The sequence below is a fragment of the Zootoca vivipara genome, chromosome 15 (genome assembly GCF_963506605.1).
Source record: "Zootoca vivipara chromosome 15, rZooViv1.1, whole genome shotgun sequence".
In the NCBI taxonomy this organism is placed as follows: Eukaryota; Metazoa; Chordata; class Lepidosauria; order Squamata; family Lacertidae; genus Zootoca; species Zootoca vivipara.
The window spans coordinates 15,247,869-15,265,507 of record NC_083290.1 but is presented as its reverse complement, the minus strand read 5'-3'; the positions used below and the strand labels follow the sequence as shown (position 1 = coordinate 15,265,507).

Below are 17,639 nucleotides of genomic sequence, written 5' to 3'. Positions count from 1 at the left end.
TTTCCTACGGAAAGAGGCGTCTGCCCTGAACTCCCTCGAGGAAGGCGGGAGGAGGACGCCGCCCTCCCCGCTCCGACAGGGCCGCCCTCCCGTCTCGGAAGCGTCGCCCGGAGGGGAAAGAGGCGAAGCGGCTGCTGCCTGAGACGACGCAGCCGGGAAAGGCAGCGGAGGGCCGAAGGGAGGAGCGAGCAAAGGCGGCGCGAGAGGGAGGAAGAGGCCGCGGCGTGGGCAAGATGGAAGTGTAAGATGGCGGAGCGAGCGCGCAAGCCCCGCTTGCTCCGAAGTCACACCGTTTCTCCTCCCCTCCCCGCCGTAGGATAAAGGGGGGGGGACGAGTCCCTGCCTATTAGAGGGGGGGTGCGTGTAAATTCAGGGGAGTGGGTGAGGCCGTTCAAACTCGGGTGGGAGGCAGAGGGAGATTCCTGGAATGGCCCTTTTTCCTGAGGTGAATTTCCTCACATTTAAGTGGCTGAGGAATTTTTTTAAAAAATATTTTTTTGGGGGGGGGGGGAGATATTTCCTACTTGGGAGGATTCTTGGAATTGACCTTTCCCGAGGCAAACTTCCTCACATTTAGATGGCTAAGGGGTTTTTTTTAGGTGGGGGGAAGAGGTGACCTGCAGCTGCCCCTTCCAGGGGTAAATCCTGTGATGTGGGGGGAGCAAATGGAGGGGTAGATTTCCAGGAATTGGCAATGCCTGAGGTAATTTCCTACCCTTCCCCACCCCCAAAAATAAAATTGGAGGGATGGTTGAGGGGGGGAACGGGGGGGGGTAGAAAATGAAATCGTTCCTAAGAGGGAGAGGTGAGGTGGGGGTCCTGGAATTGGCAATGTTGATGAAATTTCCTAAAGTAAAAGAACACCAATATATTTGAAAGGATGGTTGAGGGCGCTGGAGGGATGTCTATAGAAATTCCTCTCCTCATAAAAGTTCTGAAGGGGTGAATGAACAATCGGATGGGTGCAGACCTTCTCCTTGGGCATACATTATTTTTATTTTTTCATTTCATGAAATTTATACACTAGATATGTAAAAAAAAAACCCCTCAAAGTGACATACAATACAAAAAAGATAAAACAATAAAATTATCACTAGAAACAATTTAAAACATTCAAAAAATTAAAATCAGTAAGCTAAAAAAGGTCTAAAACAGGGACCAGCATTCTAAGTATCTGGGTAGGCTTGTCTATAAATGATAATATTTTTAGGAGGTACTGAGAAGACAGAGAAGGGGCTGCCTGATAAACTTGCAGAGATAAAAGGAGATGACGGTCCTTTCTTGCAGGCCCACAATCTAATGCGCACAGTACAAAATGAAAAGGGAGTGAGGAGGGCAGAGGAAAGCAGATGAACCCAGGACCCAGTTCTTGGAAGTTATATAATCTCAGTGACATCATCTGGCTCCCTGCTTTCAGTGGCGCTGTTAACATTAATTTTATACTCTAGGCTTAATATTCTGTTGGGTGGTAATATGTATTTATTCCACTTTCGTCCCCCTCCATTCTGCTGAGGGGAGTTCTGGGCTTCTGCACCAAAATCCTGCCCTCACCGTTGCCTGCTTTTTAAGTACACGACACACAGTATCCAGCAGCTCTCAGTCTTCTGGCTAATGGATGGGGCCAGAGCGTGGGTACTTCCACTGAGAGTAAAAATGCATAGGGTTGCACTGCAGATTTTCTTCAGATTTCCCTAGCTGACGGTCACCTGTTTGTGTCACCTACAGGTTACCAGATCCGTGGAGATTTTTTATGCATGATCATCTTTTTCTAATTCAGAATGATTAATCTACAAGGGGGGGGGAGCACATTTTCGTGTCACATCCTTGGCATGAATGTCTTTAAAATATTTCCATATAGCACCCTTCACCACCAACCTGGTGTACTCCATCTAGAGCAGGGGTTGGCAGGGTTTACCTCACCTGGGCCGGTTCACTCCAGCGGAGATCCGTCCGTGGGCCGGATTGTGCACGTGCTCCACGATTTCCGGCATCTGCGTCTGTCCAGACATGATTTCCGGTGCCGTGGAAGTGTCCCTGCGCTGTGCTGCGCCATTTTAGTGCAATGTGTGGGGAATTGCCGAGCAGGCGGCTTGGTTCGGGGGCGGCTCGTGGGCTGGTTAAACAGCTCCTGTGTGCCACTTCTGGCCCATGGGCCTTAAGTTGCCTACCCCTGATCTAGAGGGCACCAGTTCAGCAGTGGCTGTTTCACAGGGCTTTTCTTACAACCAGCACACATAACAGTTTGTGAAAATAGAAAAGATCCTGCACACTGGACAATATTGTCTGCTTTTCTTTTTTCCATACCCCCATCATCGCTCGTTTTCTGCTTCACTATGTCTTGGCCCAGTCCCACCCTTGCAAAAATAAAAGTAACAAACAAAAATAAATGCCTGGGACTGGATAAGTCAAAAGCAAGGTCCATTAGTAGTTGCTAGGAAGACTAGAGCAGCTTCATTTTCATGAAGTGAAAATCAAATCCCTGTGCAAAGCCTTTTCATACTTGAGAAATGATCAGATTGATTCTTCATTTACATAGAAACACTAAGCTTTAATCAGTGCCTCTACAACACGGGTGTCAAACACAAGGCCCGGGGGCCAAATCCGGCCCGCCAGACCTCGTCATGTGGCCCGCCGAGCGCCCCAGCCAGTGGGACCCAGCAGCGGGACCTTTCTGCTGAAGCACCGCGCCGACAAAGTGCCGACAAACAGCTGGGGCCGGGGGGGGGTAGAAAGGCGGCCGGAGCAGCACCACACAGAGAGTCCCGAGCCTCTGCGACGCAGCAGTGCTCTGTAGCACTTTGAATCCTTCTCCTCCTGCCACGGCTCGGCGCCTGGAAACGGCTGCTGCGGCTCCTGAAGCACAGACAAAGCACCCAGCAGCGCCCCGTGGAGGAGGAGGAGGATTCAAAGTGCTACAGAGCACTGCTGCGTCCCAGAGGCTTGGGACTCTCCGCACGGCGCTGCCGGGCACCAACCCGGCAAGCCGCCGCCTCCTCTTGCCTCACCTCCTCCTCCTCCTCCTGCCGCGGCTCAACCTCATGAACGTGAGCTCAGCAGCAGCTCAGCCTCACGAACGTGCAACTCTGAGGCTTTACGCACTTCTCCTAAAATGGACACCCGCTGCCTCACGCTGCACAGGAAATGCTTTTTGCCCCTGGGTCCCTTCGTGCTCTTTTCTGGCGCTGAATCAAGGCGGCGACCCCCCCTTCCCTTTCTTTCTTCCTCTCTCTCGTTCTTATTCTTTCTTTCCCTCTCCTTCCTTCCTTCTTTATCTCTGTCTTCTCTCCCTCTTTCTTTTTCTTTCCTTCTTTATTCCTTCTTTCCTACTCTTCTTTCTCTCACCTCTTTCCTTCCTCTCTCCCTCCTGCTCCCTCTTTTCTTTCTTTCTTCCTTCCTTCCTTCCTTCCTTCCTTCCTTCCTTCCTTCCTTCCTTCCTTCCTTTCTTCCTTCTGTCCTTCCCATCTTTCTTCCTCTCCCTCATTCTTATTCTTTCTTTCCCTCTACTTCCTTCCTTCTTTCTCCCTTTCCGTCTTCTCTCCCTCTTTCTTTTTCTTTCCTTCTTTATTTCCTTCCTTATTTCCTACTCTACTTTCTCTCCCCTCTTTCCTTCCTTCCTCTCTCCCTTCCACTCCCTCTTTTCTTCCTTCCTTCCTTCCTCCCCTCCCCTCCCCCTCCCTCTCCTCAGAAACATAGGATGCTGCTTTATACTTCTGGCCCTTAAACCCTGGAACCAGGAAAGCAGCTCCAGTGAGTCAACCTCAGCCAGTCCCTTTGGTGAAGGGTGGTGGCTCACTGGCAGAACATCTGTCCTCCATGCAGAAGGACCCCAGCATCTCCAGGTACTAGTAGCTCTGCAAAGGTCCTGCATGAAACCCTAGCGAGCCTCCACCACCCAGTGCAGTTACCAAAAATCATTTTTCAATAAATTGTACAATAATTGTACATTTGAATATCTACTTGCCATTATTCTGACTATGTTTCTGCTTTCAGAGCTAGTTATTACTTACATTATTACAAAAAACAGTAATAATTGAATGCAGTGACAATAATTTATGATAATAAAGCGTGGACACATAGTCCTACAGATACAACCGGCCCTTTGAGGGTGACCAAACTGCTGATGCGGCCCCCGATGAATTTGAGTTTGACACCCCTGCTCTACAAGAAATGATTAACTGCAGGGCTGACATGTTTATATTCAGATTATTTAATATGAACTCTTTACCTCTGGAGGGCCCCAGGTTCCCCATTCCTGCGCTATAGAAATTGGACTTACTCCATCTTCCCATATGATATGCATCATTCATCTTTACTATTTTTTTTATGAAGCCGTTAAGGACAACTTTAAAAAATACAGTAATATGGTTACTGTTGAATGACAGATGGAGGGTACTTTTTAAATGCTTTACACGTGTTATCACAGAGCAGATTGTGTGGGATGAAGGCCACCATCATGCTGAAGCTAAATAGGTCTGAGTCTGGTCAGTGTCTGGATGGGAGGCCGGCTGGGAACCACATGTGGGTTCCATGATGAAAGAAAGACAGGACATAAATGTAAGAAAAGTAAATTGTAAGCAGTTTTTGTTGCAAATGAAAACTTATGGGTGATAGCAAGGGTCTTGACAAAAAGGGGTTTTGAGAAGTTCATTTTGAGTTTCTGTTCATAGAAATGTATTTGTTTAATTTGAAAGTTGTACTGGACATGATTGACTTTATTTAAATGGAAACCATCTTAAAGATGCACATTTTCTCCGTTTATTACTGTGTTTTCCCCAGAATGGAAAAAGGTTCCTCCCTCCTCCCCCTGTGGTGTCCTGAAGTAGAAATGGATCGGGATTATATTTGGTACAATCTGACCCTATGCACTTTTACTCAGAAGTCCCACTGACTTTACTAGTACTGTACACAGTACCAAGTACACAGATTGCAACCAAACTGTTTGTGTGTGGCAATGTCAACTGGTATCATTCTTAGCATATTGATGTAGTTGCATTCAAATACAAAAATAGATTAAATTGTGTGATAGTAATTCCATATTTTCCAACAAGACTTAACACACTGAAAAGAGCCTTGACCTCCCTGAACCTTTGGATTTATTATGAAACGATGTAAACTTTTTCTCTTTTTGCTCCAAATGGGACCACCCTTTGTTTTAAATGCATTTCATCAAGAATGATTCTTCCTAGACCCATTAGTATATTCAGTTGCTTCCTGTACTGTGTTCTTTATTTTATTTTATGTGGAGCATTAAAAAAAATGGGCTTTGGTCACAGAGAATCTGCAGGGATTTCTCTAGATGTAGATGGAATGCAAAGATAGCCCTCTTCCAAAGAATTAAATATACCTATCAACAAAAAGCAGTAACCGTTTTTGCAATGCATGAATGTGTGTGTTTGTGATCTTGCTTGCTTGCTGAAGTTTCTGCTGGATCAGCAAAATGTGTGATGAGAACTGCACCTCAGCGCATTTTCAGAAGGGGGTCCCCTCTTTCCCCCCTCGCCCTATCCCAATGCAATTTCAAAAACAATGCTAGAAACTGTGGAAGTTTGTGGAAGAGGCGTTGAACTTGTTTGAAAGTGATGAGTATGACAGTTCTATTCAAACAGTTGGCTGTGCTTGACATAATGCATTGTACTTTTAAATATGTTGCAATAGGGGAACCCGAGAATAGCCTTACCCTCCTCCTTTTATATAGCTGTGGCAACTTTCTGTTGTTAGTGCTGTCTGTCTGTTCAGCAGAACCCATTGTCCTGAGGATGTATAGCGGTTGCGGCTTTGTGGTGTTTTTGTTTTGTTTTAAAAACTAACCTATTTATTTATAATGGAAAGAAATTAAATAATTTTGTCTGTAGCTTAATTAGGATTGTACTTAAATAGTAAACAATAGCTAGCAAGTCCCAATGGAATTGAATCTAAGCACTTGTAAATAAGTGTGGGTTGCAATAGTGCTTGCTGGCTGTGGAACATGCCAGTCTGCTCCATCTTTAGTTGTGCTTTAAAAAGGTATTTACATGTGGCTGGTTGCTTAAAGTATGAGGGTCCACATTTGTGAATGATGTTGATAGTAATGCAGGAAACTTGGAAGCTGCCTATCTACCCTATGGAATAACTAGATAGCATCCACAATTGGATGTACATTTGTTCCCTGATTCAGCAGATGATAGGATGTTTGTTAAGATAATCTCTATCCCACTTCTCCATTTCTAAAGAAACAAGGCAATGTGAAATTTACAAATAACAAGTAAAGCAATTCAGAAGGTACTGAGACAGTCAGCAAAAGTTTCATGGCAAGTTCAGGCAGCATAGAAAGGGACACCAGCAACTCTGTCAAGGTTTCAAGGCAAGCTCAGCCTCCTTAGGCAGGGAATTTTGCAGCCTTCTGAGACTGCCAACAAGGGCCTCTTCCCAAAGAACTGCTGTGACCCAGCCAACATTTCTGATGTTGAGGCACAGAAGGAAACTTCTCCAACAGACCTAAACTCGTGGGAATGTTTATAGATTGGGTCACCAGGAGCATAGATGGATGGTCACTGGTCATGGCTAAGGGGGAAAAAATTAAAGTCCCGCTCAGAAACAGTGTTGTGGTGCAGGAATCTGCCCCCTTCATATCTGACAGTTAGTGGCTCTTACAGGGGGCGCAACACCCCCCACTTTGCATTTACCCCTCTTGCTGCTATAAGCCTTTTGCTGGAAAAATAATAATAAGCAGCAACAGCCGCTACACACAACCAGTGGTTTGAAACTGATTTACAGTGAAATCCTATATACTGTACCTATGTGTCTATTTAGAAGCAAGACCCATTGGTTTCAGTAGGACTTGCTTCCAGATAAGTGTTTATAGAACTGCAGCCTTAAACATGCAGGAAAGCTCTTTCCTTAGCAGATATTTTGACTCCATAGAGGTAGTTTATAGCAAAGTTAGACTATGCATTTCTAGGACCAACTCATGTTTTTAAACAAGGACTTAAGAAGAAGAGTCCTGCTGGATCAGGCCTTAGTCTAGCATCCCATTTACCACCATGGTCAATCAGATGTCTGTAATCGGCCAAGAAAGAGGCATAAAGGCAACAGCACTATCCTACTGGTATTTCCCAGCAACTCATATTTACAGGTACTCTGCCTCTGGACATGGAGGTACATGGACTGTGTACACTCCATAACTTTAAAGCACACCCCTGCCCCCTCCAAAAACCAATATTTTATTTACCCCTCACAAAGCTATAATTCCCAGTACCCTTAACAAACTACAGTTCCCAGGATTCTTGGGATAAAAAATCTGTCTCAGATGTATGGTGTGCACACAGCCATGGTTAACAGACATTGATAGACAAATTCATAGTGAAGTCTGTTCCCTGTCTAAAGCCATCTTGTGGCAATGAATATGTGCTGTGAGAATTAAGTGTATCCTTTTCTATGTCTGTTTATGTGGGCAGGGAGTCTCTGAGTTTGCCAGTTGAGTTCTCTTTCAAGTAAAGCTTGTATGTAAGCTTAATTGTAATGGTTGGCTTTGATGAGATGTGTCCACTCACACATGTGTAGCCTCACCCAAGCCTGGCACAACACACTGGGAAAAACTGAACTAAGGAAATATACTTTTTAAAAAATAGTTCTTTGGGAGCTTTGTAACAGGAGGCAGGGGTTTCCAAGGTGGATTTTCCACACACACACCAACACATCTAAAGCACCTTAACATATTTTATTTCTTGTTGTTTTTCTAGGAAAGATGGAAATTCAGCTCTTCTGAGCAATTATGAGGTAAAATCATTTTACTGCAATTATAATTTATGTAAATTTGTTCCTATGGCCTATTCAGAATGCTAGTTCTAACCTTTGTTCCATGCCAGATCAACAAACAAAGCTTGCATTGCAGTCATGCATTTCTTGGAGAAGTGGGGAATATACATGTTGAAATGTGCCTATAGCCAAAATTTTAAAAAGTTCCTCTCACTGGGGTGAAAGCTGCACCCCTCTGAAAGTTTGTTTTTAAGGTCCTATTTTCCATAAAAATGTGTGCTTGCTCTCTCTAATTGCAATAGAATGATATATACTCGACCTACAATAGTTGTTATGAGCTCATTTTGAAGCTCGGGACCTCTTTCAAAAACGTAAGAGAGCCACATACCAAAATTAGCAGAAAGAACAGGAATTAAACGGTTCAGCTCATATGATGAGCTGCTAGCATTATCAAAGCTCCCATGGCATTTGAGGCCACCTCATAGCAAAGTTCTTTCTTTCAGGTGTATAAGTTGCTGACTGATCTTAAGCAGCAGCGCCGAGAGACCGGGAGAAGCAAGCAGAGTGCTGGGCAGCAGAATTTGAATACTATCATGTATGAAGTGAGTAAAACCAACAACGGAAATGATCCTGTCCCAAGCTGCAACCTTCTCTCCGCATCCCACTAGCCATACTTCTATGCACAGGATCCCCTTTTTTGCCAGCTCCCTCTCCCTCACCTCTCCCAGCCCTCCTCACATACACGAGCATTTGAGAGAGAGAGAGAGAGAGAGAGAGAGAGAGAGAGAGAGAGAGAAGGGTGGGGGAAAATGTTGTCTTCTGCTGTCTTGATACCATTCATAATTTTAGGTAGCTCAGTTATATCCACATGCAGTTTTCTAAGCCAGAAAGACTAACCCATTTAAGCTCTCTCTTTTTAAAGGGAACATAGAGCCTTTGACTGAGCCAGACCAATCTGTCTATCTAGTTCAGTACTGTGAACACTGACTGGCAGCGACTCTCCAGGATTTCAGGCGGGGTCTTTCCCCAGCCTTACCTGGAGATGGTGGAAATTGAATCTGGGGCCTCCTGCATGTAATGCATGTGTTATTTATTCCATTGAGCTATGTTCCTTTTGAAGATTTCAGTCCTCATGGTTCTGAAAAAAGATCTGATTTTAACTAGGAACATAGGAAGCTGCCTCAGAGTGAATCATAGTATTGGTCCATCTAGCTCAGTATTGTGTACACAGGTAGCCAGTGGCTCTCTGGAGCTTGAGGCAGGAGTCTTTTCCTAGCCCTACCTGGAGGTGCTATTGCTTATTGTTACCTGCAACCTTCTGCATGCTTTATCAGTGAGCTGTGTTCTTTTCCCACATATACCCTAATCATTTTTATTTTATTTTTCTGTACTCTCTATAATTATGAACATTAACAGGTGTGAAATAAGAAAATGTGTTATGTCATCATTAAACATTTGACCTCTGGATTTCCTGCTCAGTGAATATTTTATAGTTCCCAACAATTTGATTATCATTTCACTATTTGGTTACAACACGCCTGTGATACATTTGCTAATCTGAAGAGCAGTGTTGCTTTCAGAGAACATTGTTCCTTGTTTGGAGGGACCTGCTTTTAAATTAGACTTGAAAAGGAGGCATGAAGGTTGACTGAATCTGCACAATTATCTTTTTCTGCCCTTCTAGACACTGAAATACATATCTAAGACACCATGCAAATTCCAGAATCCTGAGGTTGTAAGAGACTTCCTCTTGGCACTGAAAAGCCACAAGTTAACGAAGTAAGTCATTAATATTGTCATGTGGGCTGATGGATTGTAGCTGTCAGGTGAGAGGTTCAGTTATTCCAACAGTTGACAAGAAGATGAAATTCCTTCCCCCTGCTGCTTCTCCCATGCAACCCCCTCCACCCCAAGCTTTGCAGGAGTGAGGCAGCAACCCAGCACTGTGTTTGTTACTGAATGCTGAGCTTGGCCCTTGATGTATGTGCCTTTGAATTTCTGGTTTCAGTATATGCTAACCCATAGAAAAGTATGAGTTTCTGAAGCACAGGAAGGTGTCAAGTGATGAAAGAGCTTGCCGCTGCAGGCAGTCATTGGCTAGGACTTACTTATTTGGTCTGGGCACATTCAGGGTCTTATTTTTCTTCCAATGAACCACTGAAAGAGTGCTTGTAACCTTAGTGGTTGTATATACAGGCAGCCACCCTCTTCACAGTCCCTCCAGGGTGTGTGTGACGACTGCATCTCAAGTCTCTTTCTGTGCTCCAGAGGGACTTTGCTATATATTTTTATCCCAAAGTATGTATGTCTAAATGTATTTTATACTAAAATAATAATTTTATATACATACTGGTATGCTCTTTGAGCTGAGAGCTGCAATATAGAATTCAAAGAAGTGCAAAATCTGAAAGGTAACTGCATTCATGGGATGTGTGGATTAGATCCATTTGTATCAGAATTAGCAAAGAAGAAATTTCTCAAGCTTTTCTGACAGTGCCATGATGAAATGAATGGGAGGGTGCTTAGACCACTCCCCTTCAAAGCTGACCAAACTGTGTGTTCTGTTTTCAAGCAGATTGGACTGGCTCTGTTCTCATTCTTCTGTGAGGCGCCAGTGCTAAATCTTTGTCCTTTAGTGCTACTTAGCAGATGTTTGTGCCTTTGCAATCCGGTGGGCTCCATGTTTTCAAAGTAGCGGTGAAACCTGTCAAAAGCAATCAGTCCCAAGAGATGGATGAGTGAATCTGCTTTTCAATCACTTTTCAATCTGTTATCTTTTACCGGATTTTCCGGTTTGAAGCATTACTTTTTTTCAGTGGCTTTGTAGATCTTAAATGCATTTTATTTCCACTGGGCAGGTCCTTTTTACAGCAGGAAAAAAATAATCCAAGAGGAACATTGCTGATAGGCATAGGATATAAAAATAAAACAAATGATATACCTTGGGTGTCAAAGACCAGTACATACAAGCATATAGCGGTTATAAATGTGAAAATATCTTTAATAACATTCAGGGTACCAGTGTTTTAAACGGAAAGTCCAGGCATTCACTTAAAAAAAAAGTTTTCATTAATATATTTCCCTTAAGTAAAATAAATACATACAGCATCTCTGTTTTCAAATGGTAGAGTCCTTCATACAGGCTAGTTATAGTCAGTTTGAGATGTTGTTATAGGTAATAATGGGTTGACGGGGAGAGAGGGCATTACTTTTCCTAAACCATAAGCATGCAATTTATGAGAAAGCATGGAACTGCAGAATGTAAAGTGGGTATTAATTCTGGTGGAATTACCACTGATATTCCTTCCATAAGCCTTTTAAAAATGTATTAGTGATATGCAACATGTCATACTCAGAGTAGACTCATTGAGAATGGTAGATACTCTAAAGAAAATAAAAAAAATCCTTCTAGTAGTACCTTAGAGACCAACTAAGTTTGTCATTGGTATGAGCTTTCGTGTGCATGCACACTTCTTCAGATACCTTTCGTGTATGCACACAAAAGCTCATACCAATGACAAACTTAGTTGGTCTAAGGTACTACTGGAAGGAATTTTTTTATTTTGTTTCGACTACGGCAGACCAACATGACTACCTACCTGTAGGTAGATACTCTCTGAGCATAAAAAGGTAAAGGACCTCTGACAGTTAAGTCCAGTCGCAAACGACTCTGGGGTTGCAGCGCTCATCTCGCTTTACTGGCCCGAGGGAGCCGACGTTTGTCCACAGACAGTATTTCCGCGACATGTGGCCAGCATGACTAAGCCGCTTTTGGCGAAACCAGAGCAGCACACGGAAATGTCGTTTACCTTCCCGCTGGAGCGGTACCTTTTTATCTACTTGCACTTTGACGTGCTTTCGAACTGCTAGGTTGGCAGGAGCTGGGACCAAGCAACGGGAGCTCACCCCATCACAGGGATTTGAACCACCAACCTCCCGATCGGCAAGCCCTATGCTCAGTGGTTTAGACCACAGCACCACCTGCTTTCCTTTCTCTGAGTATAACCACCCTGCTATAATTATACACGGAACTAGGAATGCATGATACAAATAGATGCCAAAGAACAGTTTGAAAAATAAACGGCTCCCAGTCTGTTTTGAAGTTTGCATCAAGATTTTGGTGCTTCCCTGTAGGTAGTCAGATTTGAAAGATCAGTATTTTTACAATTTTGATTACGGTAAACCAAAATGAAACCTCACCAGATTACATGCAATGATACTATGCTGACAGCAGAGGGAGCGACTAGTTCAGAGTTTTTGTGTGCGGGATTTGAAAAGACCTGTTGCTTTCCAGTACGTTGTTGCTTCTTGAGTGGAAAGATAAGGCAAGAGAAGTACGTAAGTAAATATTGATGTGCAATTTGCCAGGGAGTTCTCCTGAGCAAACCTTGCTGGATTGAATGGAAGCGGAATTTTCCAGGGAGTCTAAGGCAGGAGAAGTTCCCAGTGCCCTTTAATGACCATTGTTACTTGCTTCTGTTCTTGCATTACCACTTCAGAATAATCTATTTGGTTTAGTTTTGTTTGTCTGGACCTAAACAGAAATGTTAAGAGAAATTGTTTTTCTATTATTAATAATATTTTCAAGAACATAAGAAGAGCCTGTTGAATCAGGCCCATGGCCAATCTAGTCCAGCATCCTGTTCTCACCATGGTCAACCAGATGGCTGTGGTAAACCCACAAGTAGGATTTAAGCACAAGTGCACTTTTCCTGTGTTTTCCTGCAACTGGTATTCAGAAGCATTGCTACCTCCAAGCATTTTAGACAGAGCACAGTCATCATGGCAAGTAACCATTTATAGCGTTTTCCTCCATGAATTTGTCCAGTTGTTTTTTTAAAACCATCTAAATTGGTGGCCACCATTGCCTTCCAACTCCACTATATCTTTTTTTAGGTGAAGCAGCCATAACTGTACACAGTACAGTAAGTCTGCAACTTGCACACATATAACTTGTGTGCATTCAGCTTTAAGTGAATGATAAATTTTTAAAAAAATTAAGGGGGCGGGGTTCTGGGAAAAATGGCTCTGGCAATTTCACCTGTCATTGAACATTTAGGCACAATCTCTGGAACATAACTCCCATGTAAATGGAGGGCCTAATGTATTCCAAATGCGGCTGCACCATGGATTTGTGTAACTACATTATTATATTAGCACTTTTATTTTCAGTTCTGTGCCTAATCATCCCTACCATGGAACTTTCTTTTTTCACAGTTGCTGCTCATAAGAGGATCATACATTCAGCTCTGGGAGATGTTTTAATTGAGTTCAGATTTTCCATGAGGTTATTTTTAAAAAAAACTTATATCTTAACATTGTTAAGAAATTAAAACTGATTTACATGTTTAAAAATCCATGTTTTTTTTAAAAAAAATATTTTTATGCACCTTGCTGATGATTCTTCCCTACTCCACTTTTTGTCTTTCTGGAGCATTTGTGCACCCTAGAATATGAGATTCCTAAAGGGTTTTTTCTGGCGCCTCTGAGAAATATTTTCTTTTCCAACTGTCTCTGGGACAGCTCTATGGAAAAGCGTGCTGTGGGTTGTAGTTGGCATCCAAAGAATCCTGGGTTCAGAAAGAGTAGTGGTTTGTGAGTGTGTCTGAGCAACGAGCTGCAATGGAAAGTGGATAGTTTTAAAACTTTCGGGCCACTAAATGCCACTTTGGGTTTGGGTTATGGATATGGCCATGAGCCTGTTTCCAGGCTCCCAAATGGTTTCATTTTTGCCTGTTGTGCATCTCATCTGAGGTCAAGCTGCAACTTTGGCTCTCCAGCCATTGTTTTGTGGCCAAGAAGTGTTAGCATGCGGATGGCTCCTGTAACCAGAATCCCTAAATTATATGGTTTTGTGTTCTTTGCTTTTGCACAGGGCAGAAAAACTGCAGCTTCTAAACCTCAGGCCTGTTACTGCCGTTGAGATCCAGTTGGTAAGTTGTGAAGCTTCCAGGTATCCCAAGCCCTTGAAGAGCAATAACCCTTTTCCTTTTGTGTTCTGGAAGGTTCAGAGTCTTTTGATGCTGCTCATTGACCTTTTTATATTTCCTGCTCCTTCTTTGTTGTTTCCCTGACTGCTCTCCACTTATCTTGCTGTCTAATCGGGCCCTAACAACCCCGATGATTTTGCCAGCGTTGTGACTTCTGATGTGATGACATCATGGACAACATTACATGAGCCACGTAGTTGGGCACACCTGTGCTGCTTAAATGGCATTGAGGGAGAAATGGGATGGAAGCCAGCAGAAGACAGATAAACTTCAGGCAGCTGTTTAAAATTTTTGTGCCCTGCTTTTTAGTCTGTAGTCTGTTTTTCTTATTTTCTTTTAAAATGTTCTTTATTGTATCTTTGCTTTTGTGTTGTAAGCCTTCTTTAACAATTTATTTGAGGGCTGGGATACACATTTCAGGAATAAGTATAATTAATAACTAGATGCTCAAAAAGCAGCATTGGAACAGCACAAAGACATTCTTAATCAGATATCATTTGTGTTTTTGTCAGTCATAAGAATGAACATGATTATTGCGTTTAAAGCCCACCTTTTACTCTATGGGGCTCAAGGCTTACAAGATTCTCTCTGCCATTTGATCGCCACAACAACCCTGTAAGGTGGGATAGGCTGAAAGAGAGTGACTGGCCCAAGGTCACCCAGTGAGCTTCATGGCCCAGTGGGGATTCAAACCTTGGTCTCCTTGGTCCTAGTCTGACACTCTGGTTCTCAAATTTAGTGGTTTTGGCTCAGACCTTTTTATGGCCAAGAGGATGATTGGCAAGTAGGGTTGCCAGACTCAATAGTGGACAGGACTTCTGTGCCTTTAATTGCCCTGCTCTCTTTTGAGTCTGGAAACCTTAAAGAGAAACCAGCAGACCCTTTGCTTGGAAATTAAATAAAGGGTCTGCTGGTTTCTCTTTAAGGTTTCCAGACTCAAAAGAGAGCAGTGCAATTAAAGGCACAGAAGTCCTGTCCACTATTGAGTCTGGCAACCCTATTGGCAAGGGTGGGCACCAATCTCGTGCCAAAGTGTGTTGCATAACATAGTGGGCCACATGAGAGGTGGTGAACAGTGAAGGGTGAGGATGCAGGAGGGGAAAGGCTAGAAGGTGAGCCCTATTGGGTCTGCTTGCCTGCCTGCCTGCCTGCCTGCTATATGTGGATTTTCTCCCTCAGCCACCATTCAGGGACTTGGTAAGTCCCAATTTCCACTCTGCTTGCCTCTCCAGGTCCCCTAAAGCCTAGCAACCGAAGCTAACAGACCTTAAAGAACTGTGTAATAAACAGGTATTGACTGGTGCGTCATTGAGAGCCAATGTACCCTTGAGCACATAAAATGTCTGCTGTTTTAGAAGGAGATGAATAGCTGAAGTAAACACTCTGAGATGGCCTCTGCACCCGCTGAAGCTGTGGGAGTTGTTGAGTCAATGAAATGGCAAGAATGTGATTTCTCTGCTCCCTCCCCCCCCCCAAAGGAAGTCCATTAGGTTACAGCAGATTGAAGACAAAAGGTGACTGCCAGGTTAATCCCCCCCCCAATAAAAGCACTTGTTTCTAAACCTCTTCCTGAATGCAAAGCCTAGGAAATGGATTTGGAAGCTGAAGCATGTGGATATCATTCCATGTTGCAGAATTGACTTAGCAGTAGATTTCCCCTTCTTTATTTATTTGAGTGTCTGTGCTGTCTCTTTTTCAAAGCAATGTACAGCAAGCAGGAGTGGGGAGGGGGGAATGAAATAATTCACCCAGCTTGAAAAGTACACATATATGGCAGGCAAGGTATCACAAGGAGAAATTAATTTGAGACTGAGTATAAAGAAGTTAAAGAGTGGGAGTCCTATGTCAGCAAATGGTTAAGAGATGTTCTTTTTCTCATTGAGATAAGAGTTTACGGGTAGAGGCTTACAGGTCAGAGATGGAGACTTATATCTGATTTTACTTGGCACGAGGAATAATTTTCTGTTTGCTCTTGTCATGATCATCATGATATGAAAATGCAACAGTCCTTTCAGAGAGTCTTTCTTTCTTTATTCCATTGGGGCAAATTCCCTGAAGTTCCAGAGAACAAGTGCCAATTTAAAGGTGTGGGTTGGCAGTTGCCATAGAAAAAGAAGGGACTATCTGGGTGTGGGTGTGTCCCAGAACAAGACATTTCTGAAAACATGATGTGTTAATGTTTGAACATGAAGGAGATTCAGTGTGTGTGTGTGTGTGTGTGTGTGTGTGTGTGTGTGTTTTATTTCCAATAATCTCTTTGCATCTTGTGAAAATTTGGTATTGGTTACAGTAATAGTTCATTGAATTCCTTTATTCAGTACAATCACTGTACATTTTTACACTGCCCAGTTTGCTGCTTGAACGACCACAACAGGAGGGCAGCAGCTTCCTGAACTTATCTCTCAGCTTAGCAAAGATGCAGCAGATCTGTGAAGTGCTTGACATCCTGGCATGTTTTGTCCAAAAGGGCCCTGTGAGCTAAATTCAGAGGTCTGGCAGGCCTAATGAGGCCCACAGGTTAGAGATTCAGCAATGCTAGTCTGTCATATAGAAGGAAAACCTCCCTGATTTGGTGACTCTGTCACTTGCTTCTCTATTTGATTTTATGTCTGTTTCATTGATCCTCTTTTAAAAAAACTTTTTAAAGAAGATCTTATTTTTTGTGTTTTAATCTGCTGCAGGTTTTATCCTGTTGTTTTTGTGCTTTTTATGAACTGCTGTGTCTCTTGCTCCAAAACAAGTGTGTTTCAAGCGTAAGAGAAATGTCCTAAATATATGAACAGTTAGGTTTGACAAACATTCTAGAACATAAGGAGCAGTCTCAGAAGACACAAGGAGTCTTGGATTGAAATCATTGGGTAGAAATGAAGGATTGGATCTAGACCAAGTTAGAGTGACAGCATGGTCCTATGAATGGTTATTCAGAAAAGTCCCAATGAGTTCCCCAGTAACTGCTTCTAGGATTGCAGCTGTTGGTTTCCATTGAAATCAATGGAACTTGAGTTCGTCACAGCTATCTATTCACATTGATTTCATTGGGGCCTAAGCATCCCTAACTTAGCCTTGCACCACACCCATTTTGGCTATTTCTGCTTTTACAGTATTAGCCAACAGGCTGGGGCTGATGGGAGTAGTGGTCTGAAACATCTGGAAGGTACCAGGTTGGCAAAGTTTGTCTTTGCTCTGCCCTAAGGAACAGTTTGTTCTTAGCATGTGATGGTGGCAAGAGACCAGAGGTGGCTCACTGCTTTTTCCTCTGCAGATCGTGGAAGAAAGTGAGGAGAGGCTCACTGAAGAGCAAATTGAATCCCTGCTCCAGACGGTCACTAGAAATCTTCCTGGAGACCCAGAGCAAGAAGAGCAGCAGGAGTCAACCATGGCTGTGGAGGAGGAAGGAGATAGGGTATAGGAAGACTTGGACCATGTAGGCAGCCTTGCCAAAATTTTATCACTGGGGAGAGTCAGCCAAACATTCCAGTTGCAAAGAGGTTCCAGGAAGGATGAAAACTTCCCCCTCATTTGCTGACACAAACACAGTGATATCACCCTGCAGTGTGTTTCATGTTTGTTTATCCTCCACAAGAGCAACAATTACTGACAACAGAATTCTTAACAAATGTTATATTTGTGGGATAAGAAAACTGGATTTGTCTGAGAAGCAGATGCTGTGGTTGGTTCCATGTGCCTTTTATGGGTATACTCCTTTGAGTAAGATTTACATGCAACTGGCCTTCTGATTACCAGTTGGTTTCTAGTGCTTCTGAATGACCCGACCTGTTTTGCAAATACATCTCACAATTGACTGCAAAATCTTGTTCTGCTTTATTTACTAGAGAGGTGTATCCACTTTTTCTTCTCTTGCATTACCAGAGTGCAGGATCACCCAACAAAGTAAACTAGCAGTAGGTTCAGGAC

The 17,639-nt window shown here is 43.2% G+C and overlaps 1 protein-coding gene across 1 annotated transcript; it reads left to right on the top strand.

Annotated features, from left to right (window-relative positions):
* On the top strand, positions 1–17,534 carry CRCP (CGRP receptor component). The gene is made up of 6 exons (XM_035139701.2): positions 1–241; positions 7,719–7,755; positions 8,238–8,336; positions 9,419–9,513; positions 13,610–13,667; positions 16,987–17,534. The coding sequence occupies exons 1-6, from the start codon at positions 234–236 to the stop codon at positions 17,131–17,133; spliced, it is 444 nt and encodes a 147-aa protein (XP_034995592.1). The 5' UTR covers positions 1–233; the 3' UTR covers positions 17,134–17,534.
* Positions 17,535–17,639: the final 105 nt, after the last annotated feature.

What these genes read in the sequence shown, in the direction of transcription:
- CRCP (XM_035139701.2), top strand. An exon ending in CTCTTCTGAGCAATTATGAG is followed by an intron (nt 7,756 to 8,237) that starts GTAAAATCATTT and finishes TCTTTCTTTCAG; the next exon opens with GTGTATAAGTTGCTGACTGA. An exon ending in CTGCCGTTGAGATCCAGTTG is followed by an intron (nt 13,668 to 16,986) that starts GTAAGTTGTGAA and finishes TTTCCTCTGCAG; the next exon opens with ATCGTGGAAGAAAGTGAGGA.